This window comes from Strongylocentrotus purpuratus, unplaced genomic scaffold (genome assembly GCF_000002235.5).
Source record: "Strongylocentrotus purpuratus isolate Spur 01 unplaced genomic scaffold, Spur_5.0 spur5_scaffold_15, whole genome shotgun sequence".
NCBI lineage: Eukaryota > Metazoa > Echinodermata > Echinoidea > Camarodonta > Strongylocentrotidae > Strongylocentrotus > Strongylocentrotus purpuratus.
Genome location: NW_022145600.1, coordinates 35,669,309 through 35,681,852, shown reverse-complemented (window position 1 = coordinate 35,681,852; position 12,544 = coordinate 35,669,309). Strand labels below are relative to the sequence as shown.

The 12,544-nt window shown below is 38.3% G+C and overlaps 1 protein-coding gene across 1 annotated transcript; it reads right to left on the bottom strand.

The window, feature by feature from the left end:
* Nucleotides 1-673: 673 nt before the first annotated feature.
* On the bottom strand, nt 674-11,955 carry LOC762712 (pancreatic lipase-related protein 2). The gene is made up of 5 exons (XM_001198442.4): nt 11,484-11,955; nt 3,903-4,186; nt 2,763-2,991; nt 1,932-2,089; nt 674-1,098 (listed from the first exon to the last, which is right to left on the bottom strand). Exons 1-5 carry the CDS (start codon nt 11,545-11,547, stop codon nt 796-798), a joined length of 1,038 nt encoding a protein of 345 aa, XP_001198442.2. The 5' UTR covers nt 11,548-11,955; the 3' UTR covers nt 674-795.
* Nucleotides 11,956-12,544: the final 589 nt, after the last annotated feature.

Below are 12,544 nucleotides of genomic sequence, written 5' to 3'. Positions count from 1 at the left end.
ATGATGTGGTTTGAAGCAAAATTGAAGAATGGAAAAAGTGATCAAACGTGTAGACAAGATTGCGAATTAAATTGGTAAAAGATTTGATGGAGTAACTTAACAAAAGGTGAAGCTTGTAAACCTCATGATTCTACAAAGGGTGCCAACGTTTTAGCCAACAATGAAACCTGGTTTTACAACAACATTTGAATGATAGCATCCTATATCATTGTATACACTTTTTCTATGACAATATCAATTGTTCAAAACATTCGTATTTGGTTGCCTTTTCATTTCAAATGATCTTTTCGAGAATTGGTCATTTTGATTTTAGCAACCCTGGTAATTCAATATCACCTACCGGTATCTTTACTCTAGTAATCTCAGGCGACAGACAGCAAGAAACTGTTAAGAATCATTTGGCTTGAGAAAGTCCACAAGTATGGATGAAAGCTTGTTCACTAAATATCTAGGTTGCTAGAAGCCTACATTATGATGATCACCCCCAACCGACGGAGATTTCTTTAATGTTTACTTTAGAATTTTGCCCATCAGTTTAGTGAATTTCTCCATTCATATCCGCAATCGCATACACAACATCACAGACTGATCACAGATAACGACTGGATTTCAACCCCAAAGCTTGGAAACCAACCAAACAACTTGGCATCACGATTTTGAAATATCTTAAAGTACGATGCTAATGCTAACACTATGCAGCAGTTTAAAGTTCGGATATGTCCTTCTCCATTCTGGTCAACATCACCACATCGGCCATACAGGAAGTCCATTGAGTTCTGATGAGATGCATCTTATCTAACAGTATGGAAAAGAACCTCCGGTCCTGAGATAGAACGCGCCCTCACCGTGGGAACTGTCAGCGTAATATCCCATGCGAGGTTTGGAGATCTTTCCCTTCTTTCGCGCAGGATAGGCTGGACAGCGTGATTTGACGTTCGCAATGAGATCCCAGGAATCACAACGGTGGGTTGCCTGGTAGGAACAGGTAGAAATACTCTGGGTGAAGTAGTAGACGGCACGGTAATGGGAACAATGGGTTAGTGGAAGACATCCAGGCATGTGTTTGCCTCCGTTAGGGTAGAAGTCCTGGTGTCCAATCTGTAAACAAGAGATATTAAAGACCGTCAATACTACTGGGCCAGAATGGATTAGACCACCCAGCCAGGTCACTGACAGGTGGCTATCTCATCAACTCAGCTCTCAACTAACATAAGAAAAAGAGGATCATGGGGGACCAACAGGCACCGATTGGGGAAGTTTTCTATATAGAGGGAGCAAGTAGCTACAAGTAGGACAGTGAGGGCTTTAAGGTGTTGCAAAATGAATACAGTCATGTACAATTATTCTTACAACATATTTCACCAACAATTAAGGGAGCGACAATCTTAAGTTTTTTTTTTATATCCTGCTATACAGGTGTACTTCTCACAGAACGAAATCATGATCATTCCACCCCAACCCAATTCGACAATGAGAACATAGTTTTATAGAGTCATGCCTAATGCAGAACTCTTTAAAAGAAGCTCAAAAGTCCTCTTTTCGAGGATCATAAGCCTCTGGAAGGATACCCTAGAAAGTGAAAACTTTAAATTATATTCTAGTTCTTCCAAATTCCATTTTCAATCTTCCCAACTTTCCTTGAGATAATCATCACATTTTAAGTTTTTACACGCCGTGCATCGTTATCTTTATCTCACCATTTTGGTTTCTCTGTTCATATTTAAGCAAGTTTTCGAAACCGTGTCCGTCGCTAACATCTTCAGACAAACAATTTATCTTCTTTTCTTTCCCTTGCCCTGATATTCTTCGAATCTTGTGAACACCTAAATCATGTCCATGCTATACGAGATGGAGTTATAGTAGTATAGGATCTTCATGGACGCTACGCACCACTATGCTTGAGAAATAAGCAAAAGAGGCCTATAGGATACCTGTTCTTGTAGACCTAGACCGTTCATCCCCATGATAAAGGAAGAGGTGTTTGTGCCGTCAGTATGGATGACATCGACGAAGAGGGCGTCTGTTCTGTCCAATCTGCAGTCTGGATGAAGCTGTGGGCCGCGGAAGTAAGGACCAGCTGGATCCATGGCTGCAGGGATGACAAGGTAGTGGTGATAACATTTTAAGAGATGGTAACAAACAAGCTAGCAATAATTAAAACATATTCATTTAGGAAATTTGGGATGAACTGGAGGCATGCCCTTGATGCAAGTGTTCGCTTTTTGTTTTCTTTATATGCTACATCCAGCAACATCGGTTTAAAGGGGCTATTAGAAATGTGGTTTCATAGGAAATAAGGAACACCACAGTGGGCATGTGTTTAGTCTTCAAGGCAATGTTAGCAAATGGCATCAAAGCACACACAATCCATATAATTTGATTGGTGCAATCGACCAGAGTCAGTTGCTAAAGGGTAATATTAGATACTTGATAGCGATTTTGTACTCGATATAGTCATCAGATCATACAGATTTTCCCTCAAATAGAAGTAGTTTTAACCCAGGGTCATTGCTTTATCCAGATATCTATCTAGGTTTTCTATTTGTCAATCTGTCTTTCTATATCCAATGTCTAATAACTTGGGTCTATTGGGGTAACAATGTGAAGGATCTTGAAACACTGATCCTTCAAATCGTCCAGTTTTCAGCTGTTCCTGTTCAATGCCCACAAGACAACATTATTTTATGCTTCTGTTTACTGCATGATAATATCAATAATTATGTCAGTATTACCATAATCTCTAGGCTTAATTTGATTCTTACCAGTAATACGTCCAAAACCTGACAACTCCGACCCTGCATATCCAGCCGTGTGGGCACCAAGACTATGACCGATGGCATGCATACTGGAAAGAGGTGCATTGAAAAGACGGTCCAGCTTACGAGCCAAGATGGCAATCTCCCTGCCGACCACACGAATGTTCTGTACACTATTCTCATAGATATCCAAAGACCCACCACGCCAGTCAACCATGATTACGTTGACGTCCTCCTATACAAAATTAAAACAAGAGATTGCAAAAAATTGTAAGTTTTGAACAAAAGAAAATCCCAATAAACATAGTTTTCAGATTTTATGATCAGGGAGAACGGTGCTCGTTACACATGGTGACATGGGTATGTTATAGTCGAGTGGTTTAAACGTTTGACTGGATGGTGATGGCGAGGTTGTAGGTTCGAGTCCTTTAATTGGTGAGGCATTGATGTACATTTGCCACTCATCACCCAAGTGTGGTAAATAAGTACCTTGTGAACCCTGAATCTCGTAGCCAGGTGGGTTAATATGGACCAGTTTAAGCAGTATAATGTACTTTGATAGGTCAACTTCATTTAGAGGAGGATGGTATTGATGATAATGGTGATGTTGATGGTGATGTTGGTGGTGGTGGTGATGGTGATGGTGATGTTGATGGTGATGGTGATGGTGATAATGGTGATTATGATGGTGATGGTGATGGTGATGGTGATGGTGATGGTGATGGTGATGGTGATGGTGATGTTGATGGTGATGGTGATGGTGATGGTGATGGTGATTGTGATGGTGATAAATGGTGAGGATGATGGTGACATGTTGATGGTGGTGATAAAGACAAAGAACAAGATGGTGATGACGAAGATGACAGTGGTGGTGATGATGGTGATTACTCCATAAATATACGGAAACATTTCTTAAACCTCTACACTTTATCGTCTCTAACAGTTATCCCTTCGTTCATTTGGAAAACATCAGGGACCCGTTTCACAAAGCCTTTTTCAATGACAAATGACAAAAATCAGTGACAAATCTGCTGATAACCAATCAGAAGCAAGGATTTCAGTAGCGTATAACAGAAACTGCCATTTGTTACTGATAACAAGTTTTGTGAAAAGGGGCCCAGATCAACCATTTTACGGGATACTCACATTATCTAGAAGGGTGTTCTTCATCTTAATAAAGGAAGATTTACGCGTATTCTCGATCCAACCATGGATGACAAACTTGGTGGGGCGGGTCCCATTGAATTGCGACTCTTCGATGGTTATTACATCTCTCCACGTGATCTCCTGAGCCTTGTCACGGTTGAGACGAGTGAAGAGAAAGAATCGGGTGTTGATGTCCTCGGGGCGGGACATTTCGAAGGAGTGGCAGGGTAGGATGTTTGAGAAGCAACCAACTTTGCCGAAACATACTTCGGAGCTTGGAGGAGCTGCATGTGGAAGAGAGTCACAACTATTCGTCAAATTTATTTCTTAAAAGTTTAGTAATGAAATAGAATTTGCGGTCTTGATACATAGTTAATGGGCTTAACCTAGGAGGTAGCGCGTATGGTACAAGGTCACGAGAAAAATGTCTTATTATAATTTTTTGTCGGTGCAAAAGTTATTCAAAAGTTATCGAGCTTCTAATACCAAGCTAAAACAATGATATTCCGCCTTTATATAGCGCTTTGCAGATATATATTTTTACCCCGGTCATCGGATTCAGGCTTACCCGCACACAATATATGCACATTCTCCACTCCCTTGGGAGCATTCCAACCGGGTGCCATTTTACTGACATACACAATGCTGAGCAAACCACATTCATTTTCGCATCCTACCGGGTACCCACTAAAGACCTGGGTGGAGAGTAGCAAATGTAGATTAACGACCTAACGTTAATACCGGGCTGGGATTTGAACCCCGAGGGCCCGTACCTTGTGATCTGCAGTCGAATGACCTTGCCACTAGACCACAGCACCTCTACAAGCTACACATAGCTCATCTAGAATATCACGTATACTTTTTAATTTTTTATAGAATTCGTTTTTATCATGAAATATTAATTTATTAGTAGTAATAAATGTAATAAACTTTGAAATCAAAAGTTAATATACTAAGGTCGATGAATTCCATGGCCTTAACATTGACTGTGATGACTATAAAAATATGGGATGATTATTTAATAAATAGGTGGCAGGAAATTCTAATCAGCCTGATCGGCGTTCTCAGTCATGATTAATACCACCACCTGTAAGGAATTGTTTCATGAAATTCATTGATGATTCATGGCTGTCTTCACCTTGACTTCCCTAAACCTGTCCCAAAATAAACACCGTCGTGGTTTTGTTTTATTGGCAATATTATTTAAAAGAATTTGTACACCTCTCTCTCTCTCTCTCTCTCTCTCTCTCTCTCTCTCTCTCTCTCTCTTTTCTCTCTATCTCTCCCCTCTCTCTCTCTCTCTCTTTCCCCTATTTTGTCTGCTTGTCTCTGTTTGCGTTACATCCCACACTTCTCTCACTCTGTGTCTTAATTTCCCTTTCCTCTCCCCTTCCATTTTTATATCTTTCGGACATCTTGTCAATTTCATTTGCATTAACAATTAAAACAAACTTCACTTCATTTCCATGCTGTGCACACCCCTAAAAATAAAAATTAAAAACCGTTCTCATTATTGGATGATGCGAAACTGATTCAACACTGATATTATTTGTATTTAGTTGAATAAACAATAATGTAACTGTGGTAATCTTTCAAATTATAAGGATGTATACGAGTAATGTATCATAATCTTGTATGACACATTAAAAGATTAATTTTGTGTAATAAAACGAATTATTTAAATCGAACTACACACATAATAACACAATAATAGCACTTTAACATGTTTCTCCCCGATAGCGGATACAGACTGATTAAGCGAATGAGTAACACACTGATATGGTTTAAAACGATCCCCATTGATTACCCCCCCCCCCCTGGCTCTCAATCTGTCGAGACATGACAATAGGCCATTAGTAACAGGAGGCGATGGATTAGCTGTTAACCGTTATTTTGGATACTGAGTAACGGATTTAGATCATAGCTCAACTTCCGCAGCAGACCCCTTCAATCTGCTAAACACAACTATGATCTGTTAGCTGTTACTAGAACTAGGGTATGAACGTTTCTCTTCTAACTACGGAGCCCCCTGAAGTCAAGGTCATAGCCTATTCTCTGATATCATCCACAGATTCATATGAATCACGAAAACAATTGATTTCCTAGTAATCATGCAGGTACTACTATATAAGGCGTACCAAACGCGAGCTCTTAATGGGATTCATGCCTTATTTCCCATGTTACTATGATCTTGAGTTATGTTGTAGGGGTTCTAGAGGGGCTTTTCGTGGGGGGGGGGGGGGGGGGGGGGCCGAGTAAAATGTAAAAAGAAAATTGCTGGAAAAAAGTAAATGTCGAATTAAACTGAACCGAATCATTGTTATACATTATGTTGATATGCATGGTATTAACGACAAGTACGTAAAACTGAAACAAGAAAAAAACAACAACTATGTAATGAAAACAGACTCATCAATTGGCGAGCCATAGAACAATGACTTCTGGAAGGACTTTTCAATGCACTTTTTCAATTTCTTCCCATCGTTGACAGTGAGCTCAGCTAATACAGGTCAACTGTGTGATATCTTAACATGAATCTGTTCAAATCACTTTCAAATCATCCTTTATTAAGATCTTTTCTTTCTTTAATTGACATGAATCATTGAATGATGAAGAATTCTTTTGAATGAAAAGTTCGGGTTTAATTATGTATTTCTCTCTTGCGACAAATAATTGTTTACATATGGTTTCAAATATCATTTAGAACTGTAGTTTTATGTGCTTGTCTTTTTGATTCATTATGAACATGGATATTCCTTACTTACTTTCTACATAAACGAGAAGATTTTACATACGTCATGGACAATAAGCATTGAAATGAAATAAAAGATTTGAAATCCTTAGACTATAAGAATTTACGTTTAGGGAGTAATGGAAAACACAGTATTCAACATTTCGTTTCCAAATCCCTCCCAAATTAGTCCATCTTTTCGAATATATTCGTTGGCGGACTGCCTGAAGTGTCGTCTCCATTTAAAGGGCATTTTGCAGATCAGTTGTTAGATAGTGGATCAATCGCCAACTAAGCCGAATTTCCTCTAAATTGGCTGGATTTATTGCTCGTTGTCGCTTTTTGGATACACATTAAAATTCGAAAAAGACAACAAACGATTTAAAAAATATATATATACCTGCCATTATTCTTTTGATATATACAAGGCCATAAACAGAGATTGCCAGAAGTCTTTGCCAAATTAAGGGATTGTCGTCCTGTATGTCTTTGTGAGCCCACTTCCATTACCAAACTTCTTGGGTGATTACAATCTTGATATTTTAAACGACAGACGCTCATCCAGATGTTAAACTCGGAATATACTGTCACTAAAAGTCAAGTTCTAATCAACTTGAATTGAATCAATTTTAATGTAATACAACACGATAGTAGCAGCTGCGTAATTTGGGTCCATCCATGGAGAGAGTATTAATGGGGGTGGGGCGGAGGGGGGGGGGGTGGTCACCGGCCTTACTAGATGTGAAGGGTAGAGAGGACGCATGTATTCCTTATACCTCGTCTCTAACTTCCCTCTTTTTCTCTCATTTTTGTCTTTCCCCGTTATTCTTTTATTGAACCCTTGCCCAAGTGTTCCTCCTTTACAAACTCCCCTGTTATATCGTCCTCTTATGGTGCCCCAGTAACATGTAAGGCCTATTGGCTAGCCCTATTGGCATCATCGATGTTGTAACGTTATCCGTCTCTTACTTTTGAGGGGGTATATACATCCTCTTCTAGTTTCTGTTCCATTCTTTTCCGCGCTTTTTGTTTCCTGTTTTTTTTCTCTCAATGATCCAATATCGTTGAATAACATCTGTCTCCAGCTGCCTATTCAATTATTGATATGATTACATAGAATAGCCCTGCAAGTGACCATTATACACATCATTTTCAAGTTCATTTCCTAGTGTCAAGTTAACCGGGGAGAGAGTGTACGCCCTCTAAACTTGGTATCGTTCCAAGTCTTTTTTGATGAAGGAAGAAGTACTTTCAACTTGATAAATCTGAGCGCTTCCCAGTAAAGGAAGAAATTAGCTAGTTGGTAGATAGAAAGAGAGAAGGACTGAGAGAGACAAGAAGAGAGAGAGAGAGAGAGAGAGAGAGAGAGAGAGAGAGAGAGAGAGAGAGAGAGAGAGAGAGAGGGGGGGGGGGTGGGGAATGAAGAGAGAGAATGATGGAACGAGAAAGATAGCAATGGGGAGAGACAGACAGACATACAGACAGAAATACAGAGATGGGGACAGGGAATGTGGTGAAGAGAGAGGGGTATTATAAACATCAGTCTTAAATATGTATGGCAACGAAATGCAGGTAACAAGTAAAAAAAACAATTCTCTGCGTGATTGATATTTTCTTTAGTTACTGAAACTGTGAAATAAAATTGTTGATAATGCTAACACGGTCATTATCATCCAGAAAACAATTTGTTCACTACTATACCACCATGATGGTTCTCACCATGATTTATTTTTCATCATTTATATATTATTAGTCATGTTATTCTTGTTGCTGTCATATATAAGTCTTCAATAATCTAAAAGATAAAATCTGTTTCGTTTAAACTTCTCAATATCAAGCATTATGTGGAAGACTTTAGTATGCATTGCCTTTTATCTCGCGACGAAGTTAAATCTATACCATACCTTTAACCATGTAACTGACGCCCACCATAATTATGTGCAGCAGCGGGAAAGTTATAGTCCAAGGTTCAGCATATTGTATTAATCATGAATATTGTGGGGCAGCTAATGAGCTGAGAACTTAAATCACTCTCACAAGCTCGATGTGTATTACTAAATCAGAGCGCTCTCTTTCTGAGATGAGTGACAGACAGACAGTAAACAGTCAGGGAAACCGATCTGGATTTCAGCACAGCATGGATGAAGGGGTCAGGTAGACAGGAAACAGCGGTTATGTTTTATTTGATTATTAACATAATATGAACAAATAATATTATAGTGACCTCCTCTGCATCCGACGTACTGCTGCGAACGTGCTTTCCTTGTTTCGTTCACAATTAGGAAGTTGTAGACTCACTCTATGAAAGGATTCAAAATTGTGTATTCTTGGGTGGGGGCCATTTGTTCTTTTACAATTTTCTTGATGCCTTAACCTTCGTCTACTTTGATATGATAGTAAGGTAAGCAAGTGTACAGCCTATTAATAAAGACATGACCTGAATCTTGCATAAATTCATTTAATTTCTCATCTTAACTAAAACTTCCGTGAAAGTGGCTGCACAAATTTGACCCGTGAACTGGTGTAGATATAATTGGTATCAAACTGGAACATCATACTCACTAGTCTACAAGTATTCACACAGAAAGAATGTGGTCCCATTAACAAAAAAATATATTATTATTATTATTATTATTATTATTATTATTATTATTATTATAAATATTTATATATATATTTTTTTTTTTTTGGGGGGGGGGTGGGGGGTTGGGTGATTGAATTAATTAATCGGTAATAGTTCTGCTTATTGTCTACCATAGATCAACATCTAAAATTTATTAGGTTTTGTGTACTTAAAGAACACAAAATCAAAAGTGAATTATAGGCGAAAATACATACATACAATTAATTGATGACTAAACTCATTACTTCTTAACACACTGCTTTCTGATCTTAGGCTAAGACCAACAGCTAGTCTGAGCTTGAATTGTTAGAAATTTATTTTCGCACACGACCTCTAGCTATTATAGGATCACCTCTGATCGATTTCCAGTTGAGATTTTCTCAAAGCATTTGTGTAGATCCATCAGAGACTCCCAAACGGATTCATGATCTTTATTATAACCTCTTCCCTCTTTCTCTCTCCCTCTCTCCATCTGTCTCTCCTGTTCTCTCTGTTGCTCTCTCTCTCTCTCTCTCTCTCTCTATCTCTCCCTCTCTCTCTCTTACACTGTCTCTCCGCCTCTCTGTTACTCCGTATATCTCTGGGTTTTTTTCTCTCTCTCTCCCTCTCTCTTAATTTCTCTCTCTGTCTCTCTGTCTCTCTCTTCCTCATTCCCCAGTCACCTCTCCATCTCCTTTATATCTTTCCTCTTGTTTTCTTTGTTTTCCTCACTTTCACCCTTTTCACCACGCCAAACTTCTGGATTCTTTTTTGTTTTTGTTTTAGGGGGGGGGGGGGATGAGGAAGGTCTTTACTCTTGTAACTTGTACCCTAGAGATCTAACGAGACCCGACGTCTAAATAGCCCCAACTAAATTAGGTACAATTTAGCACAGAATATTCAAAGTTTCACCTTTATACTTTCACCCGAAAATATTTATGAATGTATTACCATTTTCCCAATATCCAGCATCTTTTTGCCACAATTTGAACCTCTTTCATAGACAGAGCTGTAAACTAAACTTGATATTCTCCTTCTGTAGAAGATCGTAAAATGTGCTATCATCAACAATTTTGGCATTTAATACGGTGACAATTTATGTTATGATTGCGATGTCACACCATCACACCATACCATTCAAACTGTCAAATGGTTTGGTTTGCACTCTTGAAAAATAAAACAGAAACAGATGAGAAAAAGGGTCATTTACATAGTACAATTAGTTTCATGATTCGTGGAGATTAAATCCCATCATTTCAATACAATGGGTACTTTTAACATCTTATCTAAAGTGTGCAAATACAACTCGTAAAATGGCAAATAAATGCAACTAGTTAAACCCTAGATATAAATTGCATAATACTATGACTAAGAACATTGCAGATCCTATAAAACTTTGTCAATTAATGCACCAAACCTGAAAACAACACGCCACAATATAAAGAAACCGTGTTTGACTTGCAGAAATTCTCATTTTCTGATAATTAGCGTAAAGTTTACTAACTTTTATTTAAATTGCTGTAAATTTACTGCGAAACTGAATGGGCAAAGTTCCTAAAGTTTATGAATCAGTTTGAAGAAAAAGTTTGAGCCCTGAAACAAATAACCTTCAACTCTCTCTGTACAATAAAGAGCAACTTTGTCACGGGTGATTACATAATGACTGCGTTATTTATAAACGTGTTGCAATTCAAACCTGATAACGATATCTTTAGAAAAAACAGAGGTTTTAGATTTTAAAATCCAAAAAATCATCAACCCAAAGGAAAGAATTCAAGTTGATAAACGACCATGAGATTCGTTCTTTCCTCAAATAGGCTACCTTGAAACGATTCGAAATATTATTCAAAGTGCTTCAAAGTGTTTCGTAAACTTTCCCACTTTGGAATGACAATGTTTCATGGACAATTGTTATACGACAATGAGAATTACATTTTCAAATTATATTGATGAAAGGTATATAGTGTCTAGAATAATCTTTTTTTTCCTGAAAGGGAGGGTTAATCACATTTTTGGAGAACATAAAAAAATAAATAGAATTATACTTTGCGCTAGAAATATCAATAGCAATAGTACAAAAGTTCAACAATTCTTGTAAAAAGTTAGTCTTCAGTAACGCGACCAGGAACGCAATAGAATTCGATTGATTTAATTTGTATTCCATTTTTGTTCATGAAAGTTATACACGAATCAAATTGATCGATATGTCGTCTTTGACATGGTTTGATATTAAAATGTTTTAACTTACTTGTTGGTCCCATGAAAGCCGTAAGAATAGATGCAAGTCCTGCAAAAGACCTGAAGAAATCCATTTTCACAGAATTATCCTGCAGTATTCAGCAAAATCTTCTCCCTTTGTCAGAGCCAGCAGAAATGTCCTGGAACAAATACGGATTCAATATATGGGCAACTGACCGATCCACGATCCACTCCGCTTTTTTTTAATTTTTTTTTTTACTGCAATCCTGAGAAACTTCACAACTTCAACCAGAAACTTTGATGGGGAATTGTGTGCGACTTGAAAACTGCAAGTAAATCTTTACTTGCAAAGAAATCTAGACAATAGAGCTCCGCCAGTTGAGGATCGCGTGTCGTGACTAAGTCTGGATTGAAAGTTTGGGAGACTTTTAAAGTCTCGTGCGATCGAGCAATGCCTTTTACCCCCTTCAAGTAGAGCAGACAAGAAAAGCGTCTATCTCTATGGAGCGCGACCGGTCACAAAGAATGATATGAACACGTCTACTTCCGACAAAAGAACGGACGGAGCAATCTCACACCTATCCCAGCCCCTCAACCCTGCCCCCCCCCCTCTTTAGACATACTCTCTCTCTCTCTCTCCCTCTCTGTCTCTCTCTCTCTCTCTCTCTCTCTGTCTCTCTCTCTCCTCTCTCTCTCTCTCTCTCTCTCTCTCTCTCTCTCTCCCCCTCTCCCTTTCTCTCTTTAACCAAATATGTAGTCGATATTATGAGGGTCTCTTTTTATTTGCAACTTCCGCGAGAAAACATTGTAACATAAAAAATGTAGGGTTCCAGTATTGCAGCCATAATATTATCAGGATTTTGCGTAAAATAATTATAATAACAGTGATATTGATAAAAATAATAAAGTATTTTATTTCTTCCTAGAGATTTAAAGTGCTGGATACCCCGGTTTAGCCGAGTTACCAAAATTAGACGCTTAATTCCTAACGAGCACCCATTTACTTCATCTAAGTGGGAGAGAGTCAAATGTATATTAATGTCTAACCAAAGTGCCGCGGGAGGGATTCGAACCCCGTATTTTTGGTGATTTATCCACTAGATCTAGAAT

Excerpts from the sequence above, each read along its gene's own strand:
- LOC762712 (XM_001198442.4), bottom strand. The coding sequence starts at position 11,547 with ATGGATTTCTTCAGGTCTTTTGCAGGACTTGCATCTATTCTTACGGCT. Across the intron at positions 2,992-3,902 it reads AGAACACCCTTCTAGATAAT|GAGGACGTCAACGTAATCAT; the intron begins GTGAGTATCCCG and ends AATTTTGTATAG. Across the intron at positions 2,090-2,762 it reads AGGTTTTGGACGTATTACTG|CCATGGATCCAGCTGGTCCT; the intron begins GTAAGAATCAAA and ends TCATCCCTGCAG.